General features: G+C 39.5%; 1 protein-coding gene across 2 annotated transcripts; it reads right to left on the bottom strand.

Moving 5' to 3' along the window:
• Nucleotides 1-232: 232 nt before the first annotated feature.
• ankrd28b (ankyrin repeat domain 28b) lies at nt 233-22,823 on the bottom strand. 2 transcript variants are annotated; one of them, XM_058085165.2, is made up of 28 exons: nt 22,533-22,822; nt 20,194-20,277; nt 19,830-19,908; nt 17,773-17,843; nt 17,467-17,667; nt 15,806-15,893; nt 15,441-15,583; nt 15,054-15,266; nt 14,899-14,977; nt 14,699-14,813; nt 12,837-12,919; nt 11,638-11,701; nt 11,462-11,530; nt 11,243-11,383; nt 11,007-11,118; nt 10,887-10,913; nt 9,551-9,625; nt 9,272-9,473; nt 7,235-7,322; nt 7,032-7,149; nt 6,677-6,896; nt 5,880-5,967; nt 5,685-5,768; nt 5,449-5,594; nt 5,297-5,379; nt 5,095-5,177; nt 3,413-3,504; nt 233-1,035 (listed from the first exon to the last, which is right to left on the bottom strand). In XM_058085165.2, exons 1-28 carry the CDS (start codon nt 22,557-22,559, stop codon nt 752-754), a joined length of 3,159 nt encoding a protein of 1,052 aa, XP_057941148.2. In that variant the 5' UTR covers nt 22,560-22,822; the 3' UTR covers nt 233-751. The 2 variants fall into 2 exon arrangements, with proteins under 2 accessions (XP_057941148.2, XP_078653712.1); XM_078797586.1 differs by lacking the exon at nt 10,887-10,913 and having other exon boundaries at nt 22,533-22,823.
• Between the last annotated feature and the right edge of the window lie 1,940 nt (nt 22,824-24,763).

Below are 24,763 nucleotides of genomic sequence, written 5' to 3'. Positions count from 1 at the left end.
TTTACTTACCTAATGCGACTGCAGACCCTCAGTAACTAATGAAGGCACAAAACCAGCACATAAATAAGACCCAAAAGTACACAAATAATTTATTCTTTAGACTAAACCGCAACAAACAGGTTTGATACACAAAAGGTGAGGTCGATCAACAAAATAATTTGATGTAAATAATTATTTTTAAATAATTCATATCACTAAGTGTGATTTTTTTTTTTTTCAAGGGGTCAGGATGTTTGTTTTTTTTTTAAAAAATTGATCTTTAAAACCAAGAAACTACCGTTCCCCCACTTTGTGTGATGCACAGACATTGAAGTGCATTCTGAATTTCATAGCGTGCAGAAATCAACCTTATTTCACACATCTCAAAAAAACGGTTGCACACCGCCCCTCCGGAAAAAAACTCCAAAAATTAAAACGAAATAACCTGACAATCTCACTTATACGATTACTTGGGGTTAAAATGCATCCGCATCATTTGGTCCATGCTGGTTTTGCCTTCCGTGAGGTGCTACTGTCCTTCGTCAGCATGTTATTGCAGTAAAAAAGGTTGCTGTACGCCTATAGAGTGCAGTCACTCAGTAGTGGGTCAGTGTCGCCTTTTTTCAGCTGGAAGGACACATGGTGCTGGATGAGGTCGGGAGGGGATGACTTTTAAGGCTCCTGTAATGGGGGCTCATCTCTTTTACCCTCTCAAGCTGGCCATGGGTGAATTTTAAGACACAGTGTGTATGTGTGTGTGTTTCCCCGTCGTTCAGTATGTCTCTGAATCCGAGTCGTTGAGCTCCTCGTCTTTGTAGAAGCCATCGTGATGGCCGATGTTGTTGAAGCTGCAGTAGGAGGTGTGCTGGCCACGCAGTACAGGCAGACTGTCAAAGGTGGCACTCTTGGAGGGGCTGGTGGTGTAGTGGTTCACGGCACTGAATGGAAGGGTGGGCGCTGGGGCGCAAGGGGACACAGGCATCATGGTGGCCAGGATGAGGGCGAGGCAGTCCGCCACGTCTTTGTTAGGGGCACAAGCCAAGGCGGGTGTGTAACCTGGAGAGAATGACCACACGTAAGATTTACAGTAATCGAATAGTTTTTAAATCATTTTTTAAACTTTTCTTATGTTTATCTTTTTAGTCCTATTTTATGCTCTTGGTCTTCAGCTTTTAACTCCAGTGTTGTGTTTTTATCTTTTTAGTCCTATTTTATGCTTAGTCTTCAGCTTTTAACTCCAGTGTTTTGTTTTTATCTTTTTAGTCCTATTTTTTGCTCTTGGTCTTCAGCTTTTAACTCCAGTGTTTTGTTTTTATCTTTTTAGTCCTATTTTATGCTTAGTCTTCAGCTTTTAACTCCAGTGTTTTGTTTTTATCTTTTTAAGTCATATTTTTTGCTCTTGGTCTTCAGCTTTTAACTTTTAACTCCTATTTTATGCTCTTAGTCTTCAGCTTTTAACTCCAGTGTTTTGTTTTTATCTTTTTAGTCCTATTTTTTGCTCTTAGTCTTCAGCTTTTAACTCCAGTGTTTTGTTTTTATCTTTTTAGTCATATTTTTTGCTCTTGGTCTTCAGCTTTTAACTCCAGTGTTATGTTTTTATCTTTTTAGTCCTATTTTTTGCTCTTAGTCCTCAGCTTTTAACTCCAGTGTTTTGTTTTCATCTTTTTAAGTCATATTTTTTGCTCTTTGTCTTCAGCTTTTAACTCCAGTGTTTTGTTTTTATCTTTTTAGTCATATTTTTTGCTCTTGGTCTTCAGCTTTTAACTCCAGTGTTTTGTTTTTATCTTTTTAGTCCTATTTTATGCTCTTAGTCTTCAGCTTTTAACTCCAGTGTTTTGTTTTTATCTTTTAAAGTCATATTTTTTGCTCTTTGTCTTCAGCTTTTAACTCCAGTGTTATGTTTTCATCTTTTTAGTCCTATTTTATGCTCTTAGTCTTCAGCTTTTAACTCCAGTGTTTTGTTTTTATCTTTTTAGTCCTATTTTATGCTCTTGGTCTTCAGCTTTTAACTCCAGTGTTTTGTTTTTATCTTTTAAAGTCATATTTTTTGCTCTTTGTCTTCAGCTTTTAACTCCAGTGTTATGTTTTTATCTTTTTAGTCCTACTTTATGCTCTTGGTCTTCAGCTTTTAACTCCAGTGTTATGTTTTTATCTTTTTAGTCCTATTTTTTGCTCTTAGTCTTCAGCTTTTAACTCTAGTGTTTTGTTTTTATCTTTTTAAGTCATATTTTTTGCTCTTGGTCTTCAGCTTTTAACTTTTAACTCCTATTTTATGCTCTTAGTCTTCAGCTTTTAACTCCAGTGTTATGTTTTTATCTTTTTAGTCATATTTTATGCTCTTGGTCTTCAGCTTTTAACTCCAGTGTTATGTTTTTATCTTTTTAGTCCTATTTTATGCTCTTAGTCTTCAGCTTTTAACTCCAGTGTTATGTTTTTATCTTTTTAGTCCTATTTTATGCTCTTAGTCTTCAGCTTTTAACTCCAGTGTTATGTTTTCATCTTTTTAGTCCTATTTTATGCTCTTAGTCTTCAGCTTTTAACTCCAGTGTTTTGTTTTTATCTTTTTAGTCCTATTTTATGCTCTTGGTCTTCAGCTTTTAACTCCAGTGTTTTGTTTTTATCTTTTAAAGTCATATTTTTTGCTCTTTGTCTTCAGCTTTTAACTCCAGTGTTATGTTTTTATCTTTTTAGTCCTACTTTATGCTCTTAGTCTTCAGCTTTTAACTCCAGTGTTATGTTTTTATCTTTTTAGTCATATTTTATGCTCTTGGTCTTCAGCTTTTAACTCCAGTGTTATGTTTTTATCTTTTTAGTCCTATTTTATGCTCTTAGTCTTCAGCTTTTAACTCCAGTGTTATGTTTTTATCTTTTTAGTCCTATTTTATGCTCTTAGTCTTCAGCTTTTAACTCCAGTGTTTTGTTTTTATCTTTTTAGTCTTATTTTTTGCTCTTGGTCTTCAGCTTTTAACTCCAGTGTTTCCTCAGGGGGGTCCTCCACACTGGGGGCTGTTCGGGTCTGCTGAGGGGGTGCCATCCTTGCGTCCCTTCGACCCGGCCGGCTGGGGGTTCCTCCCTTTAATGTGGGGGTCCGCCCGTCTGTCTGAGTCGGGGGGCCCGGGTGCTGGTCCTCCGATGGCACGGCCTGCAGCTCCTCCCAGTGTGGACGGCCCCAAAGGTGGCGTTTCCTTGTTCCTCAGTGCCATGCCATGTCTCCCTACTGTGTGTGATTGTGTGATTGTGTGTGTGTGTGTGTGTGGGTCTAGTATGGAAGGAGGGGCTTTCTTTTGTTTCTTTGTTTTTCCCTTTTAATTGTGGAAATTGTTTTTAATTCTGTAAAGCACTTTGTGTTGCATTTCTTTGCAGGAAAAGTGCTCTACAAATAAAGTTGATTTGATTTAGTACATAAGAATGTACATAAGAATAGTAAATTTACCGTTTTCATCCACCGCAAGGACACTGGCTCCCTTTGAAAGTAGCTCTTGCACTACCACAGTCAGGCCGTTCCTTGCAGCGACATGCAAAGGCCTGGAAAAGAAATATTACAATTAATGTGATGAATCCTTTCAATTTGCAAATAATTCGTCTTTCATTGTCTGCACATATGAGCTTGCTTTCCTTGAACATAGTGTGTGCTGTGTTGTATTCTTTAATACAATACACTGGGGAAAAAATGCGTTAGTTACACTATATGACACGCCTATGTTGCTCGCTTGTGCATGACAAAGCGTCGAGTGTTCTTTGACCTTTTTGTATGTACAGCAAAAAGAACGGTGTACCGCAGGGGTTTCAAACATGCGGCCCGCTAGTTTGAGGCCCCCGCCTTGATATGATAAGCTTAATGTTAGTGCGTCCCCGCGCAAGTTTGATATGGATGCTGTATGGTATCATGTACCCAGAAAAAATTATTACGTTTGATTCATGTTCATGTTAAAGGTTAAATAACTGTTAATAGTTATCCTCCCTATCCGTGTGGAAGTGGTAAGTTTTTGGCTATTTAAGTTTAAAGGAAATAACTTGAAGGCTACCGTTTAGGTTGCTAGCTCTCTCGTTTGCGAGTTAGCATGTGTCTCAAGACCCTGCAGTTGCGCAATATGTTGTAAATCAGGGGTCTCAAACACGCGGCCCGCAGAACACTAGTTTGAGGCCCCCCGCCTTGATATGAAAGTTTAATGTTCGTGCGTCCCGCGCACGTTTGATATGGATGCTGTATGGTATCATGTACCCAGAAAAAATGATTACGTTTGATTAATGTTCATGTTAAAGGTTAAATAACTGTTAATAGTTATCCTCCCTATCCGTGTGGAAGTGGTAAGTTTAAGTAGCAATACATTTAAGAATGTTTTTAAATGAGCCCATTTTAACTTAGTCATCACCTTCAAGACTTTTTGTTGTGCAAGATGAGCATTCAGGTTAGCTCTTAACTTAAGCTATTGAAGTTTAAAGGAAATAACTTGAACTACCGTTTAGGTCGCTAGCTCTCTCGTTTGCGAGTTAGCATGTGTCTCAAGACCCTGCAGTTGCGCTATATGCCGTAAAATAAATGTGACTATAGTCGTGTTTTGTCATGTCTACAGGGCTTTAATAATGCTTTGTTCATTTTAATCTGAAAAAAATAATTTGTCTACCCACCAACTATATGTGGTTTCTTAAGTTTTTATTATTTGCCGTTTTATTATTATTATTATTATTATATTTATGTATTTAATACTGATGGATTGATTTTCTTTATTCTTGATTTGTTTATTTATTTTTCATCTTATTTTGTGTAGAAAAATAAAAAGTAAGATATTTGAGAACAGTGGAATGTTCTATCAGAGCTTTTATTGTAGAAAATTGGAACCAACGGAAGTTTTTAAAATGTTTTTGTTTTTAATAAATGCAGTTTGAAGTCGAGATGATGTATTGGACATTGGTAATACAGTACTGGGAGGGGCGGTACTCTCTGTGTAACACAGTTGCAAATTCAAAAAAATTAATCAATAAATGAATGAATGAAAAAAAAAATCTGTATTGGTAACTGGTTTCAGTTATGGATTATCGGGATCGGTATCAGGATCATAAAACCCTGATCAGAACATCCGTACTAAAATAGTAATAAATATAAATGATACGCACGTCTGTAAGGCGGCGTTCGTGGCATTTATGAGGTTTCTGTCAGTAATCTTCTCCAATATCAACAAGGCACTGGTTTCATGTCCCTGTGGAAAAGTAACAGCATTACAAATGGTGATAAATCAAACGGCTTCAGTTTCCTGTTTACTGCAAAAGGCAGTAAAAAGAGTGAAACAGAGACCCCTGGTGGTGAAAATATACTGACCTTACTGCAGGCAAGATGAAGTACCGTGTTCTTCACAGCATCCTGCAAAGTCAGATCCGCTTTTGCACTGCTGACCAGGAGCTCTTTAAGAGAAATTAAAGTTAATCTCAAGTTCTCGCTGAAGTATATTTGTTGGTGTGCAGCCGGCGTACCAACAGCGTTGGTCTGACCGTTCTCAGCGGCCATCATGAGTGGCGTCTTCCCCGCCGCATCCGCACCGCTGACCTCGGCATTGTGGCTCAGCAACAGCTGTAGACACTCAACGTGGTCTGTGAAGGCGGCGGCATGCAGGGGCGTCCTGAGCAAATGGCGCGAGGGCAATGATGCGGTTTTAAATACGTTAAACTTTATTGAGGTTTAACCGAGTGACTGTTACACTTGAGTTCACCTGTTTTTGCCGTCTTTGGCGTTGACAATGCCAGGGCCCAGGGTGTCGATTAGCATCTCAGCAGCACCTTCATTGTCACGGATGCTTCAGAGAGAAAAAAAAATAATAATAATAATAATAATGTTGTTGGTTTTTCCTTTACCTGTTTTACTTTAAGGTATGTCCTCACATATTGCAATGATTGAAATGTCTTACACAGCACAGTGGAGGGGGCTGAATGGATTTCCTTCAGCCTTTTGGAAAACCTCTTGCTCCAGCAAGACCTCCACGCATGTATCGTGTCCTGAAAATAAAAAGTATGTTGTTGTACTGGGTCAGAAGATTAAAAAAAAAAAGACTAAGACGACTATGATGTGCTGTATATATCACTATATTGACACTTACTGTGGTACCCATTATGTTATTGGATGGTCATATCACCTTGTACTTTGGTACGGGACCAAAAAAAAAAAAAAACTAAAAAAATGTTTTATGAAAAAATTAAATTAAATTCAATTACAAGAAAAATGAAAAAAAATAAAAACTGTATTATGGAAAACAGGAAGTGAACAAATGTAACAGTTACTGATTGTAAAAGTACCAGATGGAGGGGTCGGATTTAATAAGCTTTGCTTCTTCCTACTCCTTTTGGACATGTGGAACTGTAAACTGATTATGTGATGCATTCAATTGTCATCTGATGAATGTTCAAATGAAATAAAACCATTATCATATTATACTCCGGTTTCCTCCCACATTCCAAAAACATGCTAGGTTAATTAGCGACTCCAAATTGTCCATAGGTATGAATGTGAGTGTGAATGGTTGTTTGTGTATATGTGCCCTGTGATTGGCTGGCCACCAGTCCAGGGTGTACTGCCTCGCCCGAAGACAGCTGGGATAGGCTCCAGCATACTCTGAATACCACTGAAAGACATCCTTAATCCTGTCATGTTTGGAACAGATTGCATAGCTGTCTTGTACGCATGAAGAAGAATGTCTTCCATCCATACCGTTGTAGCAGGCCCAGTGCAACGGCGTGTAGCCTTGGCTGTCTGTTAACACTGGAGGTGCTTCCAGTGATTGGGCAGCATGCAGCAGACCTCCCAGTACCCCGATGTGTCCACACGCTGCGGCCAGATGGACCGGCATGCGGCCTTTACAGTCTTGCACCAGAAAGCTGGCATTGTGCTGAAGCAGAGCCTCCACACATTCCTCATGACCAGTCACAGCCTGGGGAAAAAAAAAAATGATAAAAGAACAGATTTGCACAGATTGTTGTTACAGATGGCTGCTTGAAATAATGGATTTTTTTTAAAAGCTTTTAATGGTGAGTTACACAGAGAAATAAGGCAAAGTTACACTCACTCCTCGATGCAGAGCCGTCCTGCCCCACCTGTCTTTGGCTTCTACGCTGGCTCCCTTGTTAAGCAGAGAATATACACAATCTGTGTGTCCGCTTAGAACTGACAGCATCAGAGGGGTTCTAAGAAGTCACAGACAAGATGTTAGGTATTAGTTCACATTTCTTGAAAATAAAAAATGCTAAACTAAATGAATGCAACACTTACTGTCCGTTACCATCTTGAATGTCCACTGCGCTTTGAAGATCAGCATTTCCAATCAGCAACCGTAAACATTCCGAGTGACCATTAGTGGCTGCAGGGGGTTGACCAACAGTTAATTGACATTACTGTGTTTAACCCTTGTTTTTGTGTTACTAACCCGACCTTCCATAAGTGGGTCAAAAATGACCCAGTCAGGTTGTTTTCTTGAAATATCTTTGTAATTAAAAATTATTATCATTTCATATTCCAGGTATTCCTCAAAAAACATGTTTTTGATATCATGCCATTCACTTTTTTAACTTACCTTTTATACATTTTAAGAAATTTTTGTTTTTGTGTTACTACCCCAACCTTCCATAAGTGGGTCAAAAATGACCCGGTCGGATCATTTTCTTGAAATATCTTCGTAAATTAAAAATTATTATAATTTCATATTACAGGTATTCCTCAAAAAACATGTTTTTGATATCATGCCATTCAAATTTTTAACTTACCTTTTATACATTTTAAGATTTTGTTTTTGTGTTACTACCCCAACCTTCCATAAGTGGGTCAAAAATGACCCGGACAGGTTGTTTTCTTGAAATATCTTCATAATTAAAAATTGTTATCGTTTCATATTCCAGGTATTCCTCAAAAACATGTTTTTGATATCATGCCATTCACATTTTTAACTTACCTTTTATACATTTTAAATTTTTTTTGTTTTTGTGTTACTAACCCGACCTTCCATAAGTGGGTCAAAAATGACCTGGTCGGCTTGTTTTCTTGAAATGCCTTCGTAATTAAAAATTGTTATCATTTCATATTCCAGGTATTCCTAAAAAAAACATGTTTTGCTATCATATCATTCACATTTTTAACTTTTTTATACATTTTAAGACATTTTTGTTTTTGTGTTACTACCCCAACCTTCCATAAGTGGGTCAAAAATGACCCGGTCAGGTTGTTTTCTTGAAATATCTTTGTAATTAAAAATTATTATCATTTCATATTCCAGGTATTCCTCAAAAAACATGTTTTTGATATCATGCCATTCAAATTTTTAACTTACCTCTTATACATTTTAAGATTTTTTTGTTTTTGTGTTACTAACCCGACCTTCCATAAGTGGGTCAAAAATGACCCGGTCAGGTTGTTTTCTTGAAATATCTTTGTAATGAAAAATGGTTATCATTTCATATTCCAGGTATTCCTCAAAAAACATGTTTTGCTATCATACCATTCACATTTTTAACATTTTAAGACATTTTTGTTTTTGTGTTACTACCCCAACCTTCCATAAGTGGGTCAAAAATGACCTGGTCAGGTTGTTTTCTTGAAACATCTTCGTAATTAAAAATTATTATCATTTCATATTCCAGGTATTCCTCAAAAAACATGTTTTTGATATCATACCATTCACATTTTTAACTTACCTTTTACACATTTCCAAGAAATTTTAGTTTTTGTGTTACTACCCCGACCTTCCATAAGTGGGTCAAAAATGACCTGCATGCATTTTCTATGGAATCCAATAGGAACCTTTGATTCCTATCAACTTTGGCTGCCAGGAATAAATTAACTGTAGACCACACGTGTCACCCCTAAGGAAGATTATTTTACACATCAAGTGCTAATCCAACAAGTATTATCGTCATATAATATTGTGTATGTGTCTTTTATGATATGTTAGTATTATCAACAAATTAGCCTACTTTATAACTAGCTGACACTAGCTGGCTAACATTACTATATGTATTGTTGGGCATAATTTATAAATAGCTAACACTAGCACAGTTTTTGTAAAATATAATATGCAGTATAGGTATTACACCTGTCAATCTGGAATATATAATATAGCATTGGCATAGTCAAGTATGCTATAGCATTATTCCTAACCAAAATGGCACATTGATTCTAATATGGGTCATTTTTGACCCACTTATGGAAGAGTGTAGGGTCCAGTCACTCATGCATCTAAGGGTTAATTAAAAGTACACAAGTACTGTTTTTTCAGGGGTATTTAGTACAGTATGTTGATTTATTCCAGACTCATACCTGCAGCATGGATGGGGGTTCGCTTTAAGGTGAAGTCTTTGACCAGGATGGAGGCACCCTGATTGATTAGAACATCTACACACTCCACATGGCCCTTAAACGCAGCCAAATCTAGAGGCGTGCGTCCTTGGCTGTTTCTCACATCCAGATCCAACAGGGACTGCACCAGGACCTCCATGGCTTGGTGGTGACCGTGATATGCCTGAACCCCATAAATATAAAAGGTTAGATTTAGGGAAGGAATCGGTTTTGGGGAGCATTTTGATAAATGCGACTCACGGCAAGGTGCAGGGGGCTGATTGGTGCTCTGATGTCAGACTCATTCAGGATGTCCGTCCCTGAGGTTTCCATTAACTAGTCAAATAATAGAAAGATAAAATTGTTTGCTTGACTTTAGAGCCGAGGATCACAGTGACACAATACCGTATTTCCTCAAATAGTGGCTGAGGGTGTTTATTGACACAACTCTTGCTAGACCTGCAAGGCATGCTATTTATTATTCATTCATTCATTCATTTTCTACTGCTTATCCTCACAAGGGTCACGGAAGTTGCTGGAGCCTATCCCAGCTGTCTTTGGGCGAGAGGCGGGGTACACCCTGGACTGGTGGCCAGCCAATCACAGGGCACATATAGACAAACAACCATTCACACTCACATTCATACCTATGGACAATTTGGAGTTGCTAATTAACCTAGCATGTTTTTGGAATGTGGGAGGAAACCGGAATACCCGGAGAAAACCCACGCATGCACGGGGAGAACATGCAAACTCCACACAGAGATGGCCGAGGGTGGAATCGAACTCGAAAATGCGTGGGTTTTCTCCGGGTACTCCGGTTTCCTCCCACATTGGACACTATGGACAATTTGAATGTTTTTTGGAATGTGGGAAAAAAAACGAGTACCCGGAGAAATCCCACGCATGCACGGGGAGAACATGCAAACTCCGCACAGAGATGGCCGAAGGTGGGATTGAACTCGAGTCTCCTAGCTGCGAGGTCTGCACGCTAACCACTCGTCCACCGTGCAGCCGTGCTATTTATTCATTAATTTTCTATCGCTTGTCCTCACAAGGGTCGCTGGAGCCTATCCCAGCTGTCTTTGGGCGAGAGGCGGGGTACACCCTGGACTGGTGGCCAGCCAATCACAGGGCACATATAGACAAACAACCATTCACACTCACATTCATACCTATGGACAATTTGGAGTCGCCAATTAACCTAGCATGTTTTTGGAATGTGGGAGGCACGCTAACCACTCGACCGCCGTGCAGCCGTGCTATTTATTAATTTAATGTAAATTTTTACTTCTGTGTTACAATTGGAAGACCAATCGCCTCAAGGTAGTTTTTATTCAAACAATGACACAGTGACTGAACTACACAATCTATTCAAGTTTGCACTTGCTGCAGTTCTGCAAGACCATGCGTGTATTTTATTAGTTCTGTATTTAATTAAATGAGCGACTTGTTTATTTTCAGTCAAATTCTCATAGCTTGATTGGTATTAAAAAGCGCAGTTGTATTAAAATTACTTTTATTTATTCTTACGTACTTGCTACTATGTGAGGATATACGGCAAATCACATGAAGAAAATTCACAAATACTACTCACCACATCTAGAGGGGTTTCACTTGCAATCTAAAACAATGAAGGGGTTTCAGAAGTACATCTATTGATATAACTAAGTACAGTAAGTTTGAAACAGCATGAACTCAATGGCGATGCTCTCACCAGCTCCAGACAGAGGCGATGTCCATATGCAGAGGCATAGTGTACAGCATTGTAGCCCTGATTGTCTCGGATCCCTGGATGTGCATCATTTCGCAGTAGATATCCCAGGCACCTAGAGCCAAAAATGAAAATACTCGTTAAGATATTTTAATTATGTATGCAAGTGTTAATCAGTATTTTTAATAATGCATGTGAACTTTTAGCTTTTAAATACAAAAAAAAAACATAATACTGACTTTCCATCTGTGTCAGAAGCAGCGGCATAGTGGAGAGGTGTGCACCCCCTCTCATCAAGGTCATTGACGCTGGCCCCCGAGCCCACCAGTGCAAACAAACACTGGTAGTTACAGTTAGCGGCAGCGTAGTGCAGGGAAGTCCTGGAAAGGCAACTATTGCTTAGCAGATCGTTTTAATTGAACAGAGATATTAAAAAAAAAACAAAAAACATGACAAACCTGCCAAAGTTGTCTTTTTTATTGAAGTCTGCCCCCGTGTTGAGAAGTAGATTGAGACATTCCAGGTTTCTGCAGAGATTTGTACGAGGGTGGCGTTGGCGATAATACACTTGTTGGGCGTGATGAACTGATACAAACATTTGCGTTTAAGCACATCCGGCTCCAACGACACTCACCCTCCAGCAGCTGCAGCATGTAAACACGTCCTTCCAAAGTCATCGGGAGTGTCTATATCAAAACCTGAAAAGGACGAAGAGCAGAGACTCAAATCACATTAGCACCATTAGCTCGTACAGTTGTAAATTCGGAATTCTCATTCATTCATTCATTTTCTACCGCTTATCCTCACGAGGGTCGCGGGCGTGCTGGAGCCTATCCCAGCTGTCTTTGGGCGAGAGGCGGGGTACACCTTGGACTGGTCGCCAGCCAATCACAGCACACATATAGACAAACAACCATTCACACTCACATTCATACCTATGGACAATTTGGAGTCGCTAATTAACCTAGCATGTTTTTGGAATGTGGGAGGAAACCGGAGTACCCGGAGAAAACCCACGTATGCACGGGGAGAACATGCAAACTCCACACAAGAGATGCCCGAGGGTGGAATTGAACCCTGGTCTCCTAGCTGTGAGGTCTGTGCGCTAACCACTCGACCGCTGTGCCGCTCAAATTCGAAATACTGTCATACTAAAATATCAGCATAGTGAGCATCAATGTGTTCACAAGTAAGTTTTATTCAGGAGTTCAGTGTTTCCCACAGGACTGCAATCTATGTGTGGTATTGGGATCAATGGTCTAATATACATAATTGGCCATGGTGCAAAAATGAGTGTTTGTGTTAGAAACATACAAACATGTAGCAATACAAAAAAAAATCTCCTTTATGGTTTGTGTCTGAGCAACGCATTCAATGCTGCCTGCTAGATCACTGCGTTAACGTCAGCCTCCTTCTGAGTTCCTCTGGCTACTTCTGCTGGACAGAGGCAACATTGCAGCACCATCAATCCATCCAACTTTTTTTTCATTTTAAACTGACATTGGTACATGTTTGTATATTTCTCAGGCACACCTTTTGATGGTTAAGTTACTGCGTGATGAGTTTAGTGTTCTTTGTAGTCAGTTTGTAATGACCTCCTGCGATTTCTGATGGGTTGACAAGCTCGTTGTTACTTTTTTTTATAGTATTAGTATGTTAAGAAGCAGAGTTACGATGCCATCTGCTGCACGGCGTTGTAACGACAAGCTACAAAGACAAATCACTTTACAATGCGCTTGTGAGGGACGCTCCAAAATGTATCTGTGGCTGTCCAAATGTAATTGTGGCGGGCCACCACAAATAAATCGATGTATGGGGAAACACTAGAGTTACCTGAAGACAGAAGCTTTCGGCAACAGTCCGAGAATCCGCTAAGGGCAGCCAAATGCAACGGGAACATACCGTGGACCCCTCGTCTGTAAAAGACACCATCATGATCACATACTAATGTACATATCACTATACAGTAGAATGTAGCTAATGTAGTAAAAGACACTGAACTACTATTAACCCTTGTATTATGTTACGGGTCAATTTGACCCGTTTCAGTTTTTGTGTTGACCAAAGTACTGGTTATCCTTTCTTTTTCTTCATGAAATTTTGTGACTTTTCCTCATCTAGGGTCATTAACACAAAAACTGAAACGGGTCAAATTGACCCGTAACATAATACAAGGTTAACTAGCATGATTTGTTAACAAGTCATGCTAGTTAACCCTTGCACGGGTCAAATTGACCCGTTTCAGTTTTTGTGTTGACCAAAGTACTGGTTATCCTTTCTTTTTCTTCATGAAATTTTGTGACTTTTCCTCATCTAGGGTCATTAACACAAAAACTGAAACGGGTCAAATTGACCCGTAACATAATACAAGGTTAACTAGCATGATTTGTTAACAAGTCATGCTAGTTAACCCTTGCACGGGTCAAATTGACCCGTTTCAGTTTTTGTGTTGACCAAAGTACTGGTTATCCTTTCTTTTTCTTCATGAAATTTTGTGACTTTTCCTCATCTAGGGTCATTAACACAAAAACTGAAACGGGTCAAATTGACCCGTAACATAATACAAGGTTAACTAGTCCGTGAGTGGAATAAATGAAAACAGACCGGTTTTGGCCGGAAGCACAAATCCAAGGAAATATAACTAGAATAGGTGCAGATTCTGGAAGATGTAGAACGCTTTCTGTGGTGGTTATTGTGTGTAGCTGCTCTATAGTAGACCACAACTCAATTAAGTACCTTTAGGCCACACACAACATTGGATACAGAACCTCGGCCAGCGTTTGTTCCTACCTTGTACTTGGGTCAATATGGTAAAAACCCGCCATATTAACCCTTGTATTATGTTACGGGTCAATTTGACCCGTTTCAGTTTTTGTGTTGACCAAAGTACTGGTTATCCTTTCTTTTTCTTCATGAAATTTTGTGACTTTTCCTCATCTAGGGTCATTAACACAAAAACTGAAACGGGTCAAATTGACCCGTAACATAATACAAGGTTAACTAGCATGATTTGTTAACAAGTCATGCTAGTTAACCCTTGCACGGGTCAAATTGACCCGTTTCAGTTTTTGTGTTGACTAAAGTACTGGTTATCCTTTCTTTTTCTTCATGAAATTTTGTGACTTTTCCTCATCTAGGGTCATTAACACAAAAACTGAAACGGCTCAAATTGACCCGTAACATAATACAAGGTTAACTAGCATGATTTGTTAACAAGTCATGCTAGTTAACCCTTGCACGGGTCAAATTGACCCGTTTCAGTTTTTGTGTTGACCAAAGTACTGGTTATCCTTTCTTTTTCTTCATGAAATTTTGTGACTTTTCCTCATCTAGGGTCATTAACACAAAAACTGAAACGGGTCAAATTGACCCGTAACATAATACAAGGTTAACTAGTCCGTGAGTGGAATAAATGAAAACAAACCGGTTTTGGCCGAAAGCACAAATCCAAGGAAATATAACTAGAATAGGTGCAGATTCTGGAAGATGTAGAACGCTTTCTGTGGTGGTTATTGTGTGTAGCTGCTCTATAGTAGACCACAACTCAATTAAGTACCTTTAGGCCACACACAACATTGGATACAGAACCTCGGCCAGCGTTTGTTCCTACCTTGTACTTGGGTCAATATGGTAAAAACCCGCCATATTAAATTATGAGGATATGCTAGCAACTGTACTTGTACAAGTTCACCCACTTGGCTGTGTCAGCTCTGTTGGTAATAAGCGTGTTGATGAGCAGCTCGTGTCCGTATCGTGCGGCAATATGCAGCGGCGTATTCCCGTTCTTGTCCTCGCAGTCAATCTCTGCACCTTCAGAGTAGAAGAAACACAAGAGTGCCTTTGAGTAAATGTTATTGTTTTACTGTGAGTGAGTAACGTTTACAAGGGAGCTCACCGTTTTCAATAATTGCTTGAGACCGTGAGAACCGTCCATGTATAGCCGTCATGTGGAGAGGAGTCTTTCCATCTTTACTCTGAATTGGTACAGAGATGTGATTGGATGTTGCGAGCACGAATTCGAACATACATGAGTATGTCTTGATAACTCACCCTGATGTTGACGTCGGCCCCGTTGCACACAAGCAACTCCAGACACAGCGCGCCGTGACGCGAGGCGGCGGTAAAGTGTAGAGGAGCGAAGCCCTTCTCGTTTACCTGGTTGACGCTCGCCCCGCATTCTATGAGCTCGTTCACGACCACGTCTTGCCCGTTGTAGCACGCCACATGGAGGGGCGTGTTGCCGTATGCGTTCGGCTCATTGATCTGGAAACCAAAATCGTTAATTTTTTACATTTGTTAGAAATGTTAGGAATGAGGAAAATAAGCTAATAACAGCTCAGAACCACCGAAGAAGACCAATTCTCACTTAGCGCGTACCTGACATATTTAAGTTTCAAAATGAATGTGGCGAACAGTCTGATAGCGGTTAGAACTCACATCCACCCCGAGGTCCAGGAGGTATTTGACAACGCTGATCATCCCGCTGGAGGCAGCGGCGTGAAGAGGCGTGTACGATTTCTTGTCTTTGCACGCGACTTCGGCTCCATGAGACGCCAGCAACTTTACCACCTCAATGTGACCTGAAGGTCACATTCCCCATGCACATGAACATGATTATGCAATTCATTGGAGGAAATAACAGTTGAAAATAAACAGTTATTTAAAATATAATGTAATCAGTGATTAATTGCCCCAACACATGTCCAATGTCATCCATTTGATGCATGCAAAGGAGCTCCTATTTCAGGTTTAGGTAACACAGAGAACTAATAATATGACATAACAAGTGGATATATTTTTACCCATGTAGGCTGCCCAATGGATTGCACGCCGGTCCTTCTTGTCGAAGGCATTAATATTAGCCCCTCTGGAGAGCAGAAGCCGAACCATCTGATGAGATTTAAATAAAAAAAAACAAACTATGAGTCATGATCACGATGACAACAGTGTTTCTGCATTTCCAGAGTGGAAAAATTAACAACACTATGTTATGTAATCTGAGGTGAAAGCATAGAGTGTTTTAGATTAGAAATACATTTTGGTATGTTCAAAACAGGCTACACGGTGGTCAAGTGGTTAGCGCACAGACCTTAATTTGGCAGGTTTTTACCATTTTGGCCCAAGTACAAGGTAGGAACAAACGCTGGCCGAGGTTCTGTATCCAATGTTGTGTCTGGCCTAAAGGTACTTCATTGCGTTGTGGTCTCCTATAGAGCAGCTACACACAATAACCACCACGGAAAGCTTTCTACATCTTTCAGAATCTGCACCTATTCTAGTTATATTTCCTTGGATTTGTGCTTCCGGCCAAAACCGGTCTGTTTTCATTTATTCCACTCACGGAATTCCTAACTATGAACCATATAAGGAATTCCGCCACTCTGTGACATCACAAAGGAACGGTTTTACCATGCCTTTTGAAAACGAGCGATTTGAGCCATCACAAACTTCTTTCAGGGCTCACTTCCAAATGCGCAAACCTCATTATCTGAAACTTTGTCATCATTTAACACGATAATACTACATTTTAACTACATTTATAAGTCAGAAAAGTGGAAAAAGCATAACAATAATAATGTGTATTTGATACGGGGCTGCACGGTGCTCAAGTGGTTAGCGCGCAGACCTCACAGCTAGGAAACTCAAGTTCAATTCCACCCTCGGCCATCTCTGTGTGGAGTTTGCATGTTCTCCCTGTGTATGCGTGGGTTTCCTCCCACATTCCAAAAACATGCTAGGTTAATTGGCGACTCCAAATTGTCCATCGGTATGAATGTGAGTGTGAATGGTTGTTTGTCTATATGTGCCCTGTGATTGGCTGGCCACCAGTCCAGGGTGTACCCCGCCTCTCACCTGAAGACAGCTGGGATAGGCTCCAGCGACCCTCGTATGACCCTCGTGAGGATAAGCGGTAGAAAATCATTTTTTTAATGCTGTGGCTCTTAATTACAGTCTGACTCAATACGTAATCTTACAAATAATAAACTCTTCACACAGCAACTTAACACTCAAAAAGGTGTACCTAAAAAATATACCGTTACAACAAGAGCTTAAAATGAAAAATATATATATTTTAAAAAGTTTTTCCATAATAATAACTCATTGTGCCTGCTGGGGCGCTGCAATGTCGTCAGCCTCTCTCCGAGTTCTGGGCTCCTCTGTGTCCCGTTGATGGACAGAAACAGCATTGCAGCATCATCCATACATCTAGAGTCTATGCCGCTTGTTGTCCAATTAAATGCTTTGCTCAGATGCAATGAATTATGGGAAAATTTTGATAGTTCTGAACCGTCCTGTTACACTCCTAATCGTTGTAGTTCACCGTAATGTAGAACTGCATTGCATTACATTTAGAATTAGTTCTATTATATGTTGCCCACTATGTAGCTGCAATTTATTTATAATAAATTTATAATAAATGTATTTTATTATAAACAGACACATATTAAGGGATAAATATTACCTCCAAGTGACCACTGAAGGCTGCATGGTGCAGCGCCGTCCGTCCGGCTCTATCCGACACGTTGACATTACTCAGCTGCGGCACGAGTGCTTCCGCACATCGGACCGCCTTATTCGCCGCGGCGATGTGCAACGGCGTCTGCCAGTTCTTGTCTCGTGCGTTTACGTCTGCAGAGTGCTTGAGCAACACTTGCACGGCCTCCTGCCGCAAAAAATGTCACAAACATAAGATTAGAATTTTGACCTTGTTTAATATTCACTGTGGTGTGTTTGTGTGTATGTGAGAGAGGATATTCATATACAGTACCTCGCTGCAGGAGGCAACAGCTCGGTGCAGAGGAGTGAGCCACTTGCTATCTTTGGCATTTACTCTGGCACCTACAGTACAAGTCAGGTGACACCAGCAGTGAGGCTATTTAAGGACATTAATCATACAACTTGCACAACAAAGTGGACTTGTATATACATAATAGGGGTGTGTATTGGCAAGAATCTGGCGATACGATCCGTATCACAAGATACAAGATATCACGATACTGTTAACAAGGTGATATTTTTTTTGTTTTTCTTGTAGTTAAAGATTATTTCCTGGAATTACACCAGCAATATGCACTGAGTGTAGCATTTGGATAAATAAGCTTTAACATCCAGCTTTGAATTAAAATTAAAATTAAAATTAAAATTAAAATTAAAATTAAAATTAAAATTAAAATTAAAATTAAAATTAAAATTAAAATTAAAATTAAAATTATTTTTTTTTACAAAAAAAAACATTAAAAAAACATTCACATTCGATTAGATGTGGAAAAAATGTATACAGTATACAGTCCCTGACTTATCCACCATCAGAAGTGTATTTTTGTGTAACAAAGTAACTAACATCAGTAAAAAGTCATTTCAGGATGCTTGAAATAACCATTATTTAACAAAATAGTGATATCAATTTGAAAAAGAAAATACCTGCAATATCACAGTACTACTTTTGTAGCATACAAATGCCTAAAAATATCCGTATCATACTTTTTAACGAAGTATCGCGATATATCACCGAAAATATATTTTCTTATGTATACAGTATACAGTCCCTGACTTATCCACCATCAGAAGTGTATTTTTGTGTAACAAAGTAACTAACATCAGTAAAAAAAAGTCATTTTAAGATGCTTGAAATAATCATTATTTAACAAAATAGTGATATCAATTTGAAAAAGAAAATACCTGCAATAGCACAGTACTACTTTTGGAGTATACAAAAGGACCTTCGCATTACTTGCTAGCAGCAGGTCCTCATGGTGTCTTGCAGATTTGTCGTGTTTCCCGAATACTATTATTATTATTATTATTCGGGAAACACGACACATTTTACAAACTGCATGGGTTTTGTTAATTTCTGCACACCCTACTTTGTGTAGAAATTGACTACCTAAGTGCTGCCACCTAACCATCGGAGGTTTAAATTCAAATCAGAAATGAACCTTTGCCGTGTTTGCACTTGAATAAATACCATATACAGTCTATGATAAATGCCTAAAAATATCCATATCATACTTTTTTTAATATCGATACAGTATCGTGGAACGAAGTATCGCGATATATCACCGAAACAATATTTTCTTATAATTACAAACAAACTGAAGATGACAAAATACTTCATTTTGTATGGATTTTTTTATGATTACCACAGAAACACACTAGATTATTGCAAACTTCTCGGAAAGCTCAAGTCAATGCAACCAATGCAGTTAGTTAGGGCCATTCATTCATTTTCTACCGCTTTTCTTCACGAGGGGTGCTGGAGCCTATCCCAGCTGTCTTCAAGCGAGAGGCGGGGTACACCCTGGACTGGTCGCCCGCCAATCACAGGGCACATATAGCCAAACAACCATTCACACTCACATTCATACCTATGGACAATTTGGAGTCGCCAATTAACTTTGCATGTTTTTAGTTTTAATTAATTATTTTTGCGGGGTACACCCTGGACTGGTGGCCAGCCAATCACAGGGCACATATAGACAAACAACCATTCACACTCACATTCATACCTATGGACAATTTGGAGTCGCTAATTAACCTAGCATGTTTTTGGAATATGGGAGAAAAACTGAGTTAGTTTGGGGCTAATGCTAACAAAAATAATTATTACACACAATACAATTATTAACTCCAGCAATACGTCACTGAGCGACAGAATTGCAGTGGAAAATTCCTGCTCCCTACTTCCCTAGTTTTATTTTAAATCTTACATAAACAATTGAAAGTGTGACTTTGGAGCGTCCATTGTTTTTGTGTAAAAGGGCACAACCACATCCTCTCACAACATAAACCATTTAGCTAGCTGTAGCCTTGCAACACAAAACACACCTGAAAGTATCAGAAGCTCTATAACTTCCGCATCTCCAAGGTAGGCGGCAGCATGAAGTGGTGTTCGTTTCTCATTGTCCTGCATTGAGAGAGACATAAAAAAACACATAAATACATTACTGTGATCTTCATGTGTTATGACAAATAACACAAAAATGCTGATTATGGTGATTATTAAAAACCCTGTGATCATCATTCCCGCTGAAAGTGCGTTTGTCACTTTGAACGTCAGCAAGAAACGCAATACAAAAAAATGGCATTTGCAACAGGAAATGTGACTGTGCCGTTTTCACTGAAGCAATTCAAGGACAAGATAAAAGTGTGCGGCTTTCAAAAATAAGACGGTAAAATCTTCAGGGATTACCTGTGCATTCACATCCTCCTTTTTGAATATGAGTGACCGCACTTCGTCGGGGTCCACATTGAAAATGGCTTTCAGCAAAGCAGGCTGGAATGAAAAAAACAGCGAGAACATCATGTCAAGGTCACTTTTTTAATTAACAATTTTGTGTTTCCCTTACATAAATACTTCTTATTTTATATTCACCTTGCTGCAATCTGTTCTTTTATGTTATTTTATTATCCCATATAACAATTTGGTCCACTGCATTTGTTTGAACTCATTAAATTCATTCATTCATTTTCTACTGCTTTTCCTCACGAGGGTCGCAAGGGTGCTGGAGTCTATCCCAGCTGTCTTCGGGCGTAAGGCGGGGTACACCCTAGACTGGTCGCCAGCCAATCACAGGGTACATATAGACAACCAACCATTCACACTCGCAATATTTTTTAAATTAAATAATCATGGTAGGTCTAAGGGTTAGCGCGCAGACCTCACAGCTAGGAGACCAGGGTTCAATCCCACCCTCGGGCATCTCTGTGTGGAGTTTGCATGTTCTCCCCGTGCATGCGTGGGTTTTCTCCGGGTACTCCGGTTTCCTCCCACATTCCAAAAACATGCTAGGTTAATTAGCGACTCCAAATTGTCCATAGGTATGAATGTGAGTGTGAATGGTTGTTTGTTTATATGTGTCCTGTGATTGGCTGGCGACCAGTCTAGGGTGTACCCCGCCTTACGCCCGAAGACAGCTGGGATAGGCTCCAGCACCCCCCGCGACCCTCGTGAGGAAAAGCGGTAGAAAATGAATGAATGAATGAATAATCATAGTAATTTTTATTTTTGAGACATTATTTTAGACAAACAACCATTCACACTCACATTCATACCTATGGACAATTTGGAGTCGCTAATTAACCTAGCATGTTTTTGGAATGTGGGAGGAAACCGGAGTACCCGGAGAAAACCCACGCATGCACGGGGAGAACATGCAAACTCCACACAGAGATGACCGAGGGTGGAATTGAACTTGGGTCTCCTCGCTGTGAGGCCTGCATGTTAACCACTCTTCCGCCGTGCAGCCTACAATTATTCATTCATTCATTTTCTACCGCTTATGGGTAGATAAGAAGGAATAGTATGACGGTGGTTTTGAACCTACCGACTACTGATTTCGAACGACTCCATTAAATGCAAGCATTCAAGACAACAACACCAGTAGCTCGTCTCTTACTGTCACACAACAAGTATCTCCCTCTGTAACGTACATGAATATCTGCAGCCACAACGATCAATTCACGCTAACAAGTCTGCACTTGTGCTCCTTACTACAATGTCTCATTTTGACAAGAGCCGCTTTTTTTTTTTTGTTGTTGTTTCCAATTGCACAGCTCAAAATGCTGCAGGAGATTTTCTATGCTCCTTGTCTCATGCAAGGCCTCTAATACTGTCACCATGGAGACGGCTCTTCAAGCAACTTACACTTACAGCTTACAGAAGACCAAGGCACCAGATCATTGGAAAAACGCTCGGTGACGACACATACACACACATGGAATAACAAACTAAGCCTAACAAAACACTTGAGGTTCATGGAAGCTGTGTTTGTATTCACAATAATGAGGGTTTTATAAAACCACGTGACATATGACTTCCCACAACACTCATAATGTATGTTAATTATTATAAAGATATGTTATAGACCTTACAAAATGTAATAGAGGTCAATAAGCAATGTGTAGAAATAAATAATATGCACACAAGTGAACGTTTTTAATCAAATAACAATAGCTTAGTGGGATGTTGATATCAAAATGACGTAATTTCTTTGTCTTGTTTGCTTATGCTGCAATGTCGTCGCTATATAAAAAAAAAAAGGTAAACATCTCATAAGGCATGTCTCACCGTCACACCAAACACAGCGACATGGTTGTCATGGTACGAGTCTCAAGAAAACATTTGACAGAGCTTTATCGGCAAATATCTAACGTCATTTTGGTTGTTTTTTGTAGTCCAATAGCTCATTAGCTGTAGAGAAGAGGAGGAGGCTAATTGCTGGAGATAAGCAGTCCTGTTTAACAGGTTACATCTCATCCGTGCCATTAAGAGTCCCCCATGCATAAGAGATTGGTATTATGGTTACAACAAAAGCTGTGGTTGTGTTTAGATTAACCAACTGTGATGTATAAGCTAGGCAACGCATAGCAGCTCATTTGAAACATACATTCAAGTGCTATAATAAACGTTTCCGATTCAGATAATAGCTAGATATTGCAATTGCATTCCCCTAGAAAGACTGAAATCGATGCTAACACTAGCTAGTCTAATGCTATCTTTAGATCTGCCCTCTCACACAGCGTTCTTACCTGGTCTCGAATTTTGAGAACCACCATATTTGTGTGGTTTTACGTGTTCTCATGCAGACTCGTAAAGGGATATTTGTTTCCTTTCCTGACAGCAGTGTTTTTGATCTTGTTGCTACCTCAGCCGCTGGTTCTGCTGGAGGCCTAGCGTGACGCTAGCTTAGCTGCTTTGCTAGAAACCCTGGCCTGATTGCATGCAAGCAAACGAGTAGCGGAAACTCCATAACATTAGCGCCGCCATGTTCCACCTCCCAAAATGATGCTATCCGATTGGTCAAATATTCCCCGTGAGGAAGAAAGAATACAATTGGCTGGCGCTCTTTGACGCATTTGATTTGGGTATGTGAAAGTGCCCAAAAAACAAGGACACTAGAAATATGAGGTAGTATGTCTATTACACTTCCGTAATACACCATGCCTGTGTTTGGCCGCCATGATGGTGAGCGGAATCCAGAAACATTGCACTGCAAACATGTCCTCTGCACACTGCTCGGATATTAATTGCTCTAATAGACGCTACAAACGACCAGACGAAAGAAGTATGTGTCATACAAATGTTATTGATTTATAAGACTGGCTGTTGTCGTCCGACACAATATAGCTTTAAGCTAATCGTTTAGCTGGGTGATTAGTTTAATTACTGACAGTCAGTGATGATGGTTCTCAGATTCTCAGGCTTTTATTGACATCAATATGTAGGTAATATGTCTGTAGTATATATACATATATATTCATTGTGTTTAATAAATAACATTTCATTTGATCAAATGTTACGCACAGCACATAACTTTATTTATACTCAGAGTGAGTACATTGTACTACACTATTGTGCGCCTGTTGCTCACTATCATGGCGGACTGATGGTGCCATGATGGTAGGCAACAACCTGCTCCCGTTATTTAAGGACATTATACTCAGAGTGAGTACATTGTACAAAACAATTGTGCGCCTGTTGCTTACCATCATGGCGGACTGATGGTGCCATGATGGTGAGCAACAACCTGTTCCCGTTATTTAAGGACATCACTATTCATTAGCGTCCTTGATCAGGACTATCCAACCGGTGGTCCCGCACAGAGGATGCATTTGAAGGATGGATATGTCGAATATTTTTGCAGTAAATCCTTAAAAACATCAGTGCACATCAATTAAAGCAGCGATTCCGGGAAATGATCCAGTTCCAGAAAATATATTTCTACAAAAATATAGAAAATCCTGTTCATCTGTCTGTTCATCTGACAGTGACATACTGTAGTGACAGGCAAAACAATTAAATGTTCATCCACTAGATGGCAGAAGTTACATAATTAATCTGTGTAGCCACCTGTTGATATTCATACAACAACTAAGTGATGATAAAATGTGCTTTGGCTCAAAAGGCAAATATTGGAAAAGACGAATATAGACGATCTTTGACTCAATGGATTGCATGAAATTTTCAGGAATAGTCAGAAATGGGATATGGAAGAACTACAGTTTGTGTTGTGATCCCTTTGAGCCCTTTGTAATTTTTATACTAGGAAGACAATAAATGAAGCTATAAACAAACACCATAATATAGAGCCAATAGAATCTGGAAAAGCTAGATCCAGAAGACATGGATCATGGTTCAACAGTCTAAATACATAGATGAAATAAATGTAAGACTAAGTCTTCCAGGGAAAGTATTAGTGTTTCCAGGGCAGTATCATATTTCAAGGCATTGTATACAAGGCTGGGGGGGAGGGGGGGGGGTGAATGGGAGGTTGTTGCAACTATGAGTATGTTTTTAAGGGTAGGCTGCAGGTCTTTGCTGAGGGTAAATCCTCCTAATCTCATGCTAAAACCTGCTGAAGGCCACACTAAACCCCAGTGGGAATACTTTCTCACCGAGGGGTTCCCACAAAGTAACATTTAAGAAGAGAAAGGGAAGGCTGGACCGAGCAATAAATCCATAAATGCTGAAAACAGATGCCCATTCCTTCACCCTGCACCCTGGTAGATTTCTGGTAACATTTTACAATAAGGTACACAAAACTACAGTAGTCAATGAGGAATGGAACTACATAACCCAAACCACTACTAATGGATTGAGTAAGGAATTCAAACAATGCACAACGATGAGCCAATTCAAGAAACAATACAAGCAGTTGATGTTTGCTAAATACAAGGATGAAGAGTCTTGAACCAGTCATGATGTGCTATACATATCACTATATTGACACTTACTATGGTACACATTATGGCATTGGATG

Source organism: Doryrhamphus excisus, linkage group LG17, assembly GCF_037039965.1.
Source record: "Doryrhamphus excisus strain RoL-2023G ecotype Guam linkage group LG17, RoL_Dexc_Guam_v1.1, whole genome shotgun sequence".
Lineage (NCBI taxonomy): Eukaryota > Metazoa > Chordata > Actinopteri > Syngnathiformes > Syngnathidae > Doryrhamphus > Doryrhamphus excisus.
Note: the sequence above shows the minus strand (reverse complement) of the source record. Positions and strands in the feature narration are given on the sequence as shown.

Bases quoted from the DNA above. Each gene is read 5' to 3' on its own strand.
- ankrd28b (XM_058085165.2), bottom strand. From the start codon at position 22,559: ATGGTGGTTCTCAAAATTCGAGACCAG. The intron at 11,702-12,836 runs GTAACTCTAGTG...CGTCCTTTTCAG, and splicing joins CCGAAAGCTTCTGTCTTCAG to GTTTTGATATAGACACTCCC. The intron at 11,119-11,242 runs GTCAGTATTATG...TTTTGGCTCTAG, and splicing joins GCTTCTGACACAGATGGAAA to GTGCCTGGGATATCTACTGC.